This window comes from Hetaerina americana, unplaced genomic scaffold (genome assembly GCF_022747635.1).
Source record: "Hetaerina americana unplaced genomic scaffold, ioHetAmer1.1.p SCAF_29, whole genome shotgun sequence".
In the NCBI taxonomy this organism is placed as follows: Eukaryota; Metazoa; Arthropoda; class Insecta; order Odonata; family Calopterygidae; genus Hetaerina; species Hetaerina americana.
Genome location: NW_027286863.1, coordinates 4960541 through 4976799, shown reverse-complemented (window position 1 = coordinate 4976799; position 16259 = coordinate 4960541). Strand labels below are relative to the sequence as shown.

Genomic DNA, 16259 nt, shown 5'->3' with positions numbered 1-16259 from the left:
GTCCAGCCCACGGCTCGGTCGTCGGGAGGGGAGCGTGCGCTTCGTCGCCCACCGGAATGTCGGGGTGATGGTATATGCTGGTAGGGAAGGAGGTCAAGAGTTCAAGGCCTGAGGAAGGTCATTTCGAGCCAAACGCAAAGGCAGATCGAGCTCCCGGATTTGCGACCACCTCATCCACGATTTTTAGTGGCGCTCCGGAAGGTGATTGAATAGGAAAGGAGGGACTAGCTGGGAAGAGATGTCTCCCACTCGCGAATCGCAGAAATTTACGCTGAAAAGGACCGCTCCATTTTTCCGTCACGTTATCATTCCAACTCGTTTTTTTCACGTGTATTGAGGTCAGCGCGATCCAGCTTCATTCAAATCATGTTGGATGAATCCCCGAGAAATTAATTTCTCGTGTGGCAAATCACACTTTCCACCTCACGTCCAGCTTTGTCCTTTCTCTTCTGATTGACCTCGAGAGTCACGGATAGAAGAATCCCATCGTGATTTGTTGAGCATGAAAGCATTTCTTCTTCTCCATCTAACTGTCGCTGTCCATCGTATTCTGTCTCCTGTTAACTCCATCCAATCAGCTAACTCCATTTCCTCTTCAATCTTCTCCAGCATCACCTCTCCGTATTTTCCTGGGAGTGCTCCTTTGCGGCGTCAATTTCAAAATTCTCTTACATGATCTTGTACTCTCCGTGCGCGCTAAATGCTCCATCCACCGAATTTCTTGCATATTTGGGTGTATAGCGCGCTATAGTTTCTCCCTGTATTATCTTATTTAGTTCTATATTTCTTATGACCATCTATATGCCTCCTTCCTCCATGGTATATCCAACGCGGTGTATTCATTCGACGGTCTTCTCTTGAGAACACCGAATCGAGCCTCAAAATTTCAATATTCTCGCGGGTGCCCACTTCCTTAGTTTATGCGGAAAATTCCAAATTAATGAATTATTTCTGCTAGGTCATTTTAAACACAATTTCATTTCATAATTTCGGCCACCGTGGCCTTTACTCTTATATTTATATCCGTCGTATTTCACAAATTTAAGGACCGTTATTTAAAGTTCAAATGTTTAAAAATGCCACAATTAAAAGCAAAGAAAAATAATACCAATTGTCGTATGCATGCGCTTTCGGGTGTATATTCTCTTTTTCTGTCTCCATCGGATTCTCATATTTGCTGTAGATAGGCGAAGAGGCTAAATTGAAAAATCGATATCTAAGAGGTAACTATGCTCGGCATATATCATAGCTCACCGGTACATTAATCCGAAATTTCTGCGTGTGAATCTCGCCTCCTTGATGCGATGCGAATGATCTCAGCGGAGAACTTTGTAAAATGGAGTGCACCGTGCGATGCTACCAAGGTCGCCGGATACTATCTGAAGTTGATAAATTGCAACTACTGCTATAAAATACAACGTCATATTCCAGAAAGTATTGGAGTTCCTTTTAAAAAACCGCTCGATTTCAATTCGGGAGAGCACTCCAATTAGCGGATTTAATATCTATGGCCTACGAAGTTTTTTACTTTGCTGGTGAAACCATTTTGTGCGGTCGACACCTTGCTTCTACATCGTAATCTCAACTAGTCAGTCTGGAGCGCGCGTCGGGTCTTGTGTGCGTCATTTTTCTCCTGAATCCGTTCCACGCGAGGATAGCCGGTCAAAGCAAGGACTTTCGCCTCTCACGTTTTTCATTTTTGAAGACCAAAGATGTAAGGTATAGCCATTCGCAATGGTAATCAAGGGCGCAAATAGAACTCTAGAATTCAAAATTACCTTATTCCCACCTCTCCATAATTAAGACCTGAAGAAATCGGAACGAAAGGACTCCGATATTTGATTAATACATATATATATATATATATATATATATATATATATTGATAATATCCCGCCTTGGAACTATATCCACGCCTCTTCCACTCCAAGCCCCCTATTCAATAAATCGCCAGGCGAAACGTTCCCGCTCGGCCCTGGCCTCCATGTGACCGACGAAAGTAATTGCCATCGGCCGCCGGCGCTTGGTTGAGGTGAACTCCCCCTCTTCAAGGAGATATGCTGATTGCATGAATTGGCATCCAAAATTAAAAGGAACGCTAACCCATTGTGTTAGAGCACCTACATCTGCAGTAGCATCGTAGCATGGAGGTACGTTGCTCAGAAGGCGGACCATGATTGGAAAAGTGCGAGAAGTGAGCGCAAGAGAAAGGATTATTACTGGGAATAGGGAAGTGGTGTGGCTGGAATTCAAAATATTTCAACTTTTCATTCGAGATTTTATGTATCACCTTTCATCTGAGGTTATTTCCAAGAAAAAATTATTCTAGTGAATCTGAAATACATTTGTTTCCCTTGTTTCTCGACCGTTACCACGAGGAAACGTAATGCAAAGTAATACTCGTTAATATTTCTATGAAGTCGTAGAGATTGACAAAGGGAAGGAGTGTAAGAAAATGGAATGAAGAAGACTTGAGGGGTGCGAAAAAGAGGAGTTTCAGGAGGGAGGTGATGAAATTCTGAGGGAGAATTAGGGTAGAGTATAAAAAGATGAGAATGCCTCAAACAAGGAATAAAAAAAGGTGAATGAAGCTAAGAAAACGGTGAATAGAAAATGGGTTATGAAGTAATGGATGCAGAAATGTACTTTTAGGGAGATGGATGCACGAAAGAAATGTGGAACGTTAAGACAACAATAAAAAAGAAAGGACAAAGTACTAAAATATAAACTGGAAGCGAGAAAATAAAGAGGAAAGGAGACATGGTGGAGAGTTTACAGAAATGGGGGAAAATGGGCACGCTAAGCGGAAGGTGTGAGAACTGTCAGGGTGTAAGGTAGGAAATCCCGTTTATACTTTTAGAGATGAAATGGGTAAAATATTGATCAAAAAAGAAGGGGTTCTACCAAGATGGAAAGAGTAAATAGAGAATCTGTATTTTAAATGTAATAGGTTAGTGAGCTTTGATGGAGAAAGAAAATATATCGATAAGAATGAAAAGTAATTGAAGGAACTGAAAGAAAGCTGTGGAAATAGAGAGTATCCCTGCTCAAGAATTTAAGGAAAGATTTTTAATGGGCTCATTTCGTGGGATTTGTGAAGGAGATATTTGGCCAAAAGACTTGGTTAGATGAGGACTGATGACTATAAAAAAATGGAAACGTATCGCTACATGAGGGTCATCGGATTTTCTGTTTGATTTCGCACGCAGAATAATATTACTTTGGATCATCAAAAAGATTGAAGAAGAGAGCAAATGAGTACTTAAGCGAAGGTCAGTTTGTATTTAGAAGGGTGAGGGGTAAACTGAGCAGGACGAGTGTTTCGAGGAAATCCGTAGGTGGAGTTCGTAGATTTCCTCATCGAACTGCCGCAACTCGTCCTCACAATTCAAAATGATTTCAAATTTAACTACAAAATCTATTTACAACCAAAAGGCACTGCGATGGGCACGCGTATGGCTCTTGCATACGCCAATTTTTTTATGTGAAAACTTGAAGATACCTTTCTCCTCCAACAAATCCTTAAACTAGTCTTCCGGGCCAGCTATATTGATGACGTTTTCCCAGGGACGCAAAACTCACCAAACCAAACCACCCAGAATGCCCTAACCCTCTCACCGCTTTCTTCCCCGAAACCAACAAAATTAAACATATAATCCTTGAACTCTTCCCAATTATTAATAACATTCAGTCCACTTCAATTTTATTCCCACATTGTCCCCCGTTTCGTTTAAACGCCCGTCGAACTTTCAAGACGTCTTCAAGTCGACAAAACCACCCGCGGGCACCTCTGTTTCATCTCCGCCCCTGTCCGCACCATGCAACCGCCCACGCTGCAAATGCGGCCATCTTATAAGACCCGCCACCTCCCTTATAACCAACTCCCAACCCGACACCACCTGTACCTCAAAAAACATTATATACTGCCTCTCCTGTAACTTCTGCCCTGCCTTCTACGTGGGTGAATGCACTGCCCTCCTTTCCCTCCGCATGAATAACCACCGCCATTCCACCAATATACAGGTGGTATATATCAGTACATATACCTTCAGACTCTTCCTTCCACATTTCCCTAAACCTTTTAGAAGTTCCGCAGGAATGTTGTCTACCCCCACGGCCTTATCTAATTTCATCTCTCTCAATGCTCTTCCTACCTCATTGTCGAGTATACCTGTACCTAAGCTATCTGTACCTACCTATCCTAACCATACCTGTACCTAAGCTATCCTGTACTTCACATTCTCTTTCTATATCTAAAATTTCTAGCCTAATGTCTTTACCATACAGTTGTTTTATTCACTCCTTCCATCTCTCTTGGTTCTTTTCTACTTTAACTATTATCTTACCCCACTTAATATAAACTGTTAGTATAGATCTTCCCGTTTTACATTCCGACAGTGTTTTAACCTTCCGGTATAGCGCACCCATTTCACCCTTCTTCTGCAAACTTCCTATATTATAAATTTATAACTAAATAAATGTATAACATATACACAGGAATATCTGTATGAGTAAGGTATCTTCCGCCCCAAATGGATTCACCATTAAAAATGGAAAACTTCTGAGGCTAGATAAATGAAATTCGTTTTTTGAAGCGCTCTCACGAATGGTATATGACGCTGTATTTGATATCACTAGTTGCAATTGATCAACTTCATTTATTGTACTATATGTAACCCGACAACTATCAACCCGAAGGTCAGTTTGACAGGTGATGGTAGAATTCACCCATTTCTAAGCCCTGTACGGCAAGAAATTCACTCATCAGGGAAGGGGGGGGGCAGTTCCATCCCTTGTGATGGTTATGGTTTCCCAATCTGGTACCCAAAAAACACGTAGCTTGGGTGGAGCAGAAGGTGCCAAGAGAGGCTAGCGCAGGAATCGAGCCCGGGTCCTCCGGTCAGTAGTCCAAAGCTCTACCCCCTGGACTACCGCAACCCAGCCATACACGCACACACACACATAAATAAATACATGTACGAGGGTCATCCGGAAAGTAGTACCCGTTCGTGAAATAAAGACACAAAAGTAAATATTAACAAACATAAAAAATTTTATTTGAAAGAGGATACTTTAAACTACTTCTCAACATAATCTCCAAGCAAATTAAGGCATTTGTCATAACGTGTGACAAGTTTCTGTATTCCTGCTGCATAGTCCTTCGCCGCCAGCTCATTGAGATACGCGAGGGACCCATCTTGCACAAATTTTTGCATAATGCAGATGGTGTTTAACAATTTCATGAACAATTGTTCGAGAAACATTGGGAAAATGCTCACAGATGTCATCAATTGTGACGCGCCGATCGTTCCTCACGAATTCGTCAACTGAGCTCACCAGTTGGTCTGTAATGACAGACGGTCTCCCCGAACGCTCATCGTCGTGTGTGTTCCCCCTCCCCATGTTGAAGTTGCGACACCACCGCCGAACAGACGACTCGTCCATTACATTGTCTCCATACACCTCCTTTAATTGGCGATGAATATCACATGGGCGAACGTTTCTTGCATTGAGGAATTTAATCACTGCCCTCACTTCACAACTGGCGGCGTTCTCAATTTTTTTAAACATTGTAAACAATCACAGAAACAACACAGGCAATGCTAGCGTCACGCAACTTGGCTCAGAGAAGGCAGACAAGCCACTGAAGCTATCTGACCTCGTCCAGCGGCTACTCGCGTCGTCAGCACTTCATGCGGCACGAACGGGTACTACTTTCCGGATGACCCTCGTGTGTGTGTATATATATATAACCTGTATATATCTATATATATATATATATATATATATATATATATATATATATATATATTCCTCGTGCCTAAACCGTAGTCCCCCACCTCATCACCATCTGTGCCTTCGCCTACCGTTGCATTCCAATCCCCCATCACTATCAAATGTTTCCCTATTGGAACGCACGCGATTATGTCCTCTATCTAATCGTTTATCCTATCGACCTTTTCCTCCGTATGGTTGCTTGGTGGCATGTATACCTGAACAATGACCAAGTTCTTCGGTTTCTCTTTTATCTCTGTAAGTAATATTCTTTCTGTTGCTTGTTCTAAGTGGATTTACGCTTCTTCCTACCTCTTTGTTTGATACTATGGCAACCCCTTGTTTATTCTCGTCCCTGCCGCTGCATATTATTCTACAATTATCACTCCAGTAATCCCCACTATCCTTCAATCTCACCTCGCATAGACCTGAATTTTTTTCCCCTTTCCATTTCTTGCTTAATATTCTCCAGTTTCCCTGTCATCATCATTGTCCTAAGATCCCACTTTCCTATTTTAACTAATTTGGTCTTCTTCTCCTGCGTCTTCTGTCCTGCTGGAGGAAGTACGAGGAAGGAAGTAACGAGGTGGTACTTGGTATGGTGGGTGAAGAGAGGGGTTATTTGGGAGCAATCCTATGGAGGCAGGAAAAGTGGCTGAAGGGGGTATTGACCGGCAGCGGGATGTTGAAGACTGTAATAGAGGGGAGAATGTTAGGCAAACGAGGAAAGGGAAGGAACAGGATAGGGATGTTGGACGGGATGAAGGGAGGAAGAAAGTACTCACAGCTGAAGAGGGACCTGATGTTAATGTTGTGTGTTGCTAGGGGTCGCAAATTATTTAATTAGTAATTACGTCCATCCAAAAACCTACCTTATCCGGTAGATTACCTAATAGTAATAATAATAATTATATATATATAGATATATATTATTATTATTAATATTATATTATTATTTTATACACTTCATATATATATATAGATATATTATTATTATTAATATTGTATTATTATGTTATACACTTCATATATATATATATATATATATATATATATATATATATATAAATGAAGTGTAAAACACGAATGCTACGTATTAAAAATTTTTGACTTTTTGAAGTACATATATGTCGTACACAGGAAGGAAATTCTTGCTCGGAGTTGAAGTGGTAAATTATTCCCTGTGGTAGTATTTCCGTCCGCCCGACGTCACCGGCCAATTCTAAGGTTTCGGTCCTCCCGGAAATGGAATCTTGAAATGTCGAATAGGGAACTTACTTTTGGCCTGAGTTTTAAGTTTTTTCAATGGGAATAAGAAAACGCAGGGGATTGTTTTTTTGCAACTTATACCATTTTTCCTGGAACACGTGGCGTGCGAAGCGCTTTGGAAAATTCCCCCGGCTAATTGACTCCTTCCGCAGATCGCCTTAACGGTCGAGGTGGAGGTCATTGGTGGTTGGGTGCCCTCCACCCCCTCCGCCGATTCGCCCCCCTCCCCTACTCTCCTTCTACATATGTATTTGATTGCCCCTGTGACGCCCTAGACGCTCATTATTCACGCCTCAGTGTATTAATTTTCTCCGGGGGGATGAATTATATATAGACGCAACATTTAAATATATATTGACTGGCATTAAATAAGCAAAGGGAAAGATTAATTTTGCGAAATCAAGGCAGGTAAAATATTTACGAGTGGAAATGTAGTCTGACAGTATGATACGACATATATGTTGAATTTAAATCGAAATAGAATAAAAATTTGAACTAAATGTTAGAACTTGAAATCGAGAAAGAATTAAAATCGAAATAGAATAATATGGATGATGATAAAGGCATTTTCATCAGTATTTCAAACCTAAGATTGGTTTCCTGGAGCTGCTACATTTTAACTCATTAGAATGAAATACAAGACTGCATATTCTAGGGGTATTAATGTGGTGGTTTACCGTTGCCTTCCACATCGCAATATTGCGGCCGATATCGTGAACTTCACTCTCGCCCGCAGCTGTGGCAGTTGATTCCGGGCGACTGGGCCACTCGGTCTGCGCCAACGATGCCTAAGGGTGAAACTGCTCCCTTTCAACATGGTGGTGGTTTGGGGTGGTTTTTTTGTAGGAGTCTATTTTATCGCTGTCTCGTTCCAGAATTACATCGCTTTTCTGTTATGTGTGGTTGTCTCGTTTCGAAAAATCATTAATAATTTTTTTCTAAGCTGAAAAAATTTCTCCAGTAACGGCAGATTTGATTTCCATGTGATAATTTGAGTTCAGTCCAACCATTTCAGCCGGATAGTACTCTCAGAAAATGATGGCTTGTAGGGTTCTTTCCGCGACACAGCCAGAGTATAACGTTTGTTTCTCATTCCTATGAGCACATAAATTATCCGAGTGTGGTTGTGTTCCAGAACGCTGGTTGTCTGGCTATCAAGATAGTCTCTTCAAAAGAATGAGTATTTTGTTGAGAGTGGTGAAAGCGGGCTTGAGATATCTATATGCATTGATTTGGCTTGTGGAATGCTAGCGAAAATGGTCTGAAACCTCCAACACTGACGGGTGGATTATCACATATTAAGGGATATTAATGAAAGCTGCGCGCTGAATGGCTACCTGCTGTAAAGGCCGGCTGTTAAACTTGATTACGAGTAGAACGAGAAGCGACGAAAGAATATGGCTGAAGGCATTTTGAAGACAAATAATATTAGAAGTACCAGGAACAGAAGGTCCCGTATACCAAAATGAATGAATGTAGCAGAGGGTTAAGTATGCGGGTATAGGATAGCAGAGCAGAATTCTCTGGTTTGAATGATAAATGCCATGCAAATCAGCAAGTTATGCTACCACACTAGTTGAGTAGATTAGTAGTAGAGTAGGCAAGTATATGGTGGTATGGAATGAATAAGCGACAAAGAGTTTTCTTTTGCGTAGAATAAACCAAGCTTTTCTTGATATTATCCACCCCGAAAGAGGACTCGACGGTGAAGGAAATACTACGTATATCATCATCCTTATGACCTGACTAATGCCTTCGACACGCTAAAACTACTGCCTTAGTCCTTTACCAAAGTACCCTCGTCCTATATCAATTACATACTCTTCATAGGAAACTGATTCTGACGCGATTCCGCAGAATTTCTTAATGACGAAAGAAAGAACACGCTTCGGAAAATCTAATGTAAAAACTCAAAGTGCTGTGTATTAATTCATCCGCAAAGTTGTCTTAGAAACCTCTACAGCTACGCGTCTCCTCAAAATCAAGCACCACCTCTAAGATTAGTCGAAAAACGACCAAATATGTGGGGCATTTGGCGAGAAAAATCAGGTAGGCTCGATGCATTATGCGCAAACATTTCAGTAATGCGTAATTTTTAATTCGATTCGAAGGAAATTAATCGGTCTGGACTAGCATTTATTCTCAAGGAAGTCATTTAATTTTTCTCAGCGAAAAAGTTCTTGCATATCCAACCGGTTTGATAAGTGGAGTATCGTTGTTAGGAGGATTGACCCTGTTGCTATCTCTGACATGAATTGTATTATTAACCTTTTGGAATAAATGGCACTCTATCATGCAGACGATGACTGTATCATCTTTCAAAACCAGCATGCGATATCATTCAATACCTTTGAATACTCGAGAAATTTTCTCCCAATCATTGTGCTGGGAAAATATTATTTCGTGTATCGATTTCTCTCATGCCCTGAAACGCATTTTTGCACGCAGAGAGGATGCTTCGGAAAATGTGAAAGCTTTTTGGATATTTTTTTTGGAGCCAGGACCAGTTACTTCATAATGTTTTGCGTCAGAATTATTTGAGGAAATTTTTAGCGTCATAGGCAAATAATACCTGACAACGCGTTTCAAGGAGAAATCAAAGTTTAACGATTCGGAAGAAAATCTCAATTCAAATTTCTGCATTGTTCACTTCTATTAGGGATATTTTTATTATTTTTCGTTCTACTTCAAAGTCATATCTATGGATAAAATTATTACTAGTATACGATTAATATATTATATTACGAAAGGGACGAAGCTGAATTGTTTCCATCAGTGAAATAATTTCTCCTGCTTTGACTCAAAATATATTATCGTCTAAGAAATATCTTGGAAGTACAACAAATTAGCCGCAAAGATATCTTAGTTAATAGGTTTGTTCGATACGTGTGTATCTTAGATTCATTTGCAGTGACTGGATAACACCATCATCTTCGTTCTGGTAATTTTTATTTTGAAATAATGAGGATTTGAGGTCAACGATGAGGATTGCACATCAGTCTGCCAGTGAGCATTTTGCCATGGACGCGAGGTGTGATTATAGTGCATTATCTGGTGCTTTCTCGATGTAAGAAAAAGCTGCACTGATGCTCCATATGGTCACCAATTTTATAAGCATACAATTTAAATTAATGAAATTGACAAGCAATGTTAGGAATTCAGCAATGAGTTTTTTATTTCGTTATGTTAAGCTTATTTCTAACAGTATATATTTTTAAGTCCTCCACAACATTCCCTTTTTGGTAGACACGCGAAAAAAGTCTGAAGGTATAGGTTAGAAGAGGAAAATAGCTTCCTTTTACTCTTGACTTTTCCTCCATCTTTCCTTATTCTTGGATAGTTCTTTCGCCTCTGTCACATCAATACGCTCCTTTGTAATTTCTGTTTATGCTGCTAAATTTCAATTCATAACCCTTGCTTTATCTTTTTCAATTGGAACCTACATTTCATGAGCACTTAATTGTGGTCAGAGCCCGCATCAGTTCCAGGGAAACAATGTGAATTGATCATGCTGTTCCTAAATCTGTGAACTTGATATAATATTTGAGAAATAATGTTTTTAAATAATTTTTTTAGCAAATTGCCGGCACAGCCCTTCGTTTGATCGCCTGTTTACGTGCGCTGATACAGATTCCTCCTGGTTAATAATCTGTGTACCTTTGAAGTCAAAATAAATTCAAATGTCTGATTTTTTTATTCAATTGTAAATTTTTAAGGATATTGGATTTCCTAAAAAATTTTATCGAATCCTATATGAGTGAATTTTAGGATTTCCAAGATATTTTATGACGCCATAATTCCAAAAAAAAATGAATTCACCTGATTTCACATGAAACGATAACCTTGTCTAAACAAACCCTAGATTGACAATTCTTTACTTCCAAGCATATAGTTATTCGATATTAAAAATGGACATTGAAAAAAATGTTTGATATTATAATTTCACGGTTGTAGGTTGTTCAATGGTATATGCGTACTAAGTTGACATATATGATTTGCCATAGAATAATTCACGGAATTCACATTCGGTATTAGGCTATCACGAAAGGATTATTTTCGCTGCGATTCTTGTTATATAATTTTGTCGATATTTCCTGCTACGAATTGGACAAAAGCATGTTTGAGAATTTTGGAATATTCTCAATGTGTAGCAGTAAATCTAATATAAAATGCATAGCGAATATGCCATGTGTGGTCGTGAGAAGTGAAAGGAATCGAGCCAATACTATTATGAAATGGGTTGGCTTTTATGAACTGTGGACTCTAATGTGCGAATGCAAGGTTGGGACTATCAGCATGTCGGGAACGAAATGTGTGAGAACATTGGTCGTTTGGGCAGCACTCTATTCTATTTCGTACTTCTCGGTTACATATTATTTTTAATGACATATTTGTTATAATGCCTACCCAGGCCAGGCAAAATTGCCTTAGCTGTGCCATGTGAGGAAATGATTAAGCGGGAATGCCGCAACGAAACATTGTACGCACAAAGGTGCGATCAAGTGCAAGGAAGGCATGCTTTCTCGAACGGGAAAATCAATTTAAAGAGGACGCGTTTGGAATATGATGATCTCTATAGGAGTCTGCTGAAAGCTGAAGGACCAGGGTTCATATCCCGATAGGATTATGGAGGATCATAAGTAGTTGGATTTTGTATGGGGGCTTTATTAATTTACCGTCAGTCGTGAACCAACAAACAAAGCTTATTCTTTATAGAAAATGATACTTTCCGTGGAAGCCAAATATTTGCTATCATTACTTAATGAGGTTGTTAATATCGGCGTATAGCGCAATCACAACTGTTTGTTATTTCTTTAGCATTTATGATAATTCAATTGTGATTAATTATTAAAACTAATCCGTTAAGAGGTTAATGTGCCGTATTTTGGTTCATCTGGATAAGGATGAACTCTCGTCAACACTTTTTTCACAATCGAAGCGGGGGCCCTACAAATATTAGAGCAGTTACTTCACTTATTGTTCATGTACATATAAACTGGATTGTATGACTTTCTGACTTCGCATGACGGACAACCATATTATCCTAGGGCTGTAAATATTGTCAAAAATACCAATCTGTGATTGTATACCCTGCTGAAGATACGTCTCCGATAAAACGTGAACCTTCACCTTCCGCGGAAGACTTTTCCCAGCGATTCGAGCTTATACAAAAAAATAATTCGTGTAAATAAATGTGATAATTTCATAGGGCCGCAATTTTTTTTTCCTGGACACATCTTGTAGCCCGTGGGCCCTGGGAGCAAGTCAGACTAGTCGCGATCTGGCTTTCTAGCGGTAGGGCTCAACAATCCACTAGTCAATAACTAATTCTTCTAAAAACACTCGAAAATAATGATATAAAACTTTTGAGACTTTCAAATTCGTGCACTCTGTAGCGTGCTCAAGTGTTCAGTGATGTGCCATTATTGTCATCGGTAGAAGACGCGCGTGCAAATCCCCGGGACTCCTAAAGTAGAACGCGAAAATTTTACAGTGCAAATACGAGTACTCGCACTATTGCCCCTGGCCGTGATTCAAAGCTGGATCCCAAGACATCTAGCCGAGATCATTAGTCAGTTAAGCTACCTTAGATCATGAATTGTACAGTATAAATTTCATGGAATTGACCAACTAAAGCAGTCGCCTTGATATCGATGGATCCAGGTTCGAATCCCAGTCAATGCGAAATATATTTTTACACTGTGAAATTTTCACACTGTGCGTGCATGCCAGTGGCTGATTCTACCGCAGTAATAATTTTGGCATTTTCTACTGCTTATTGGCCTTGCTATATGGATGGCAGCTTCAACAAAAAGGACCCCAGAATGCCACGGCGATCAATTCCGCCATCTGCGGATTAGTAGGTGGACATTATTGCAAGATCTGCCTTTGATTTTCCGTAATATGCTCTTTCAATCTAATCAGTAATTTATTTTGACGGATAATCAATTTACACCTGATTCTTTCCCTCCTAATAATGCTGATTATGTAGACTGATAAGTATCAGGCGTGAAAAGGGTCGTGCTATATCGAATGTCAATCAAGCCGGTCTAGCATCAATTTAGTCATTGGAGCTACAGAGGTGACGATGGGAATCAACTGTTTTCTAGTTGCCTTGGCTCTTTTCCGTGACCTTCACGCTCAAAAGCGTAAATACGGTCTGGTCGATACGAGAAGTGCCATTTATCCATCGGAATATAAACATAGCAACTTAAAGTCCAACCTATGGCGATTATCGCGATCAGTCGTCGAGAACATAAAACTGACGACCGCGGAATCGAAAGGCAAAGAACAAATGTCCCCTTCGTTTTCTAGTTTATTTTCCTTACAGAGAAAATTACATTTATTTTCAACAGAGAGAGTATCGAAAGGAATCGTACATAGCAGCAGTGGCATTTAATTTCAGGCGCTCCTGGTACCTTCTCACACAATAGCATAAAAATGGCGCGCTCAAGTAAATCACTTAGGTTGGCAAACAACAAACAAGCCACAATCAAGATGCGATCCACCGAATTTCGCGTTGTCTAATGCGATTTATGCATCTCTGTTCCCTTTCCAACGCTGAGATAGTTAGCAAAACTTTTACGAGCTCTTCGTAATAAATAAATGAGCTCCTAAGCAGTTGAATATTGCTAAGTTGCTGACTTATTAATGGGAAGCAGTAAGTTGCGTTAAATACTTTCTATCAATGATGGGATGACACCGTCAACGGTGGGAAAGTGAGGAATGTGTGGCGCTAGCAGTCATAGACTCAATGCTAAGAAACCCATTAATTAACAACAACTGACACTCGGCCGCGCGTTCTTCACGTCTGCTTCGCTCGGTTGAATTTTTCACCAATTTTCGTAGGAAAAATCTCGCACAAATTATTTAAACAGTAATGCCGTCATATCTGCGGCATTGCTTAACTTGAATCGGCATTTAATTTCAACCGAAGACCTCGAGCAAATATTTAATCGATAAATAGTAATTGTGTTATTCCTGTTGGCTATGAGCACCTACAGCTTCACCCAAGCAATGTGATTTTCTCGAGTATCAAGTCCTAGAAAACCACAGACGGCCCAAGGAAAGGACCCCCCACCGCCCTCATTACCCTGATTCACGTATTTCAGTCTTGGTATAGGGTTTAGTACCATGAGAGCTCGTATCTCCACGGATCAAATCAACCTACGAGTCGATTACTACGGTTTATTATTTTGTTGAACAAATTTGACAAAGCGGAGGTCGCAGTGCATCGGTAAGTATTGTTAGTCAGCATTAATATGGTAAAAAATGCCGCTTCTGTGATAAATGTTGTCAGTAATATAGTGTGTCGTCTGTAAATACGATTTTCACTATTCAGTGACGCCTAACAGTATCCGCGTCCTTGACGATGGTTTAATTTGACAACCTTGTTTTCCAGATGAAAACCGCCGCTTTGCTCGCCGTCCTTCTGCTCTCGCTCCTTCCGGACTCGCCCGCGCAAAACGTCAGGGCCGTCGACCACTACATCTCCGACCCCGCGCCGGTGGCGGGCATAGGGGTCGGGGAGGTGGTGCCGGCGACCGCACCCAAGCGGGTCGGGATGCCACCGAGGGCGCCCCAAGTCCCCTCCCGGCAGTCGTCCCCGCCACACATCTCCAGGGAGACGGAACACACCATCTCCTACGTGGAGGACGTGCTCGCCGGAAGGATTGACGTGTCCCAGGGGGCCCGTGATGCCGTCTTCGAGCAGGGCGGTCGAGCTGAAGTCGAGAGACCCAAGCCCCTGACCTCCACGGAGTACTCGAAGGTCGACGCGGCGTCGGTCGCAGCGGGCTACGGGACCAGGGATGACTCGAAGGTGGGCCACGGAAATTCTGGGACTCCGACACTATCCAGCGGAGGCAACTCAGCGACCGTCTCCGGAAGTCCCCGGGAACCGACGAGGACTTCAGGCGCGGCAGGGTACTCCAGGGATGAGGTCCGTCCCCCTCGCGTTATCCCCAAAGAGTCCGGATTGCCGCGGGGCACCGAAGAGAGCATCCGGGCCGGCGCCGGAATCCACCGCGATGTCCACGGGAGCGTGGTATCGGACTTCCCCATGGACGGCGACCATCGGGACGCCGTGGCCAGTCAACAGAGCTCCAATCCGCAGTACGATGCTTCGCGGGGCTCTACCCGCGTGAGCGACCGAGGAGCACCCGTCCCGGACCGCAACGCTCAAGAGAACACGCGTGGACATTCACGGGAAGACTCGAATCCGGTGTACATGCGAAAGGATCCGGCAGTGGGCTCAGGTGTCACTTCGCAGGCATCTTATTCGGGGAGCGGTAGGGAAGACATCCGAAGCCCAATCGCAGCTAATTCTCGGGATGCAGTGGTGACCCCTGCAAGAAATTCAATGGCGGGACACGATCGAGGTACTGTGATTGAGAACCCGAGGGTTGATGATTTTGTTAATTCCGGGATTACGACAGCAGCCAAGCAGGGAAATGTGTACGATAATACTCGCGATGTAATGGAGGGTTATTCAAGGGAAACAGTTGTTGATAATGTGCATAGTAATTCTCGGCGTACAGCAGTTGATCAATCACGAGGTACGACCGTTGATCATACGATAGAGACGTCAGTTGGCCATTCACGAGGTACTGTAATTGAACATCCGCGTGAACCCGCTCTTGGTTATTCACGAGAGACTGTAAGGGATAATCCACGGGATGTAGAGGTGCCACACAAGGAAACCCAAGTTGTACATCATCGAGAACCAGCGACGAGCAGCTCATGGGATCCGCACGAGATAAGTGATGAGAAAAGTGATCGTGACAGTGAGTTGACACGACCTCAGGAATATCCCCCTGGTGGTGGTGTTGAGGAACCAATTTACACATCAGAAGGTAGTGAAGTTTTAGGGTCAACCTTTAGCTTTGATAAGGACGACTATGATGAAGACATTGCTGTGGACTATTCGTCAAGTTCCCTGCCAAGAACTCAGAAACCAAGACAGGTAATGGCTACGCCCCAGATACGGAGAGCAAGAGGTCCTCATCCAGCATCACCCTGCCCAAGTGTGTTCTCCTACGAAGGGACTAGGGCCGGCAAGGAGAGATGGTATGGAGTGGTGCTTGTGTCCACAGATGAAACCCTCACTGGGCTCAGGATAGAAATCCAGCTGGACAAACGTGCTGACCTCCTTGGGGTGAGTGACTTCATTGCATTTCCCTTGGTGTTTAGCTCGACTCAGAAAAACCAATGAC

General features: G+C 42.0%; 1 protein-coding gene across 1 annotated transcript in view; it reads left to right on the top strand.

Moving 5' to 3' along the window:
• Positions 1 to 16259, top strand: part of LOC139689909 (uncharacterized) — a 62474-nt gene that overhangs the window by 28294 nt on the left and 17921 nt on the right. Inside the window, exon 2 of the mRNA XM_071587028.1 lies at positions 14447 to 16201. Within this exon, the coding sequence (XP_071443129.1) occupies positions 14447 to 16201 (1755 nt within the window). The remainder of the gene's footprint in view (positions 1 to 14446; positions 16202 to 16259) is intronic.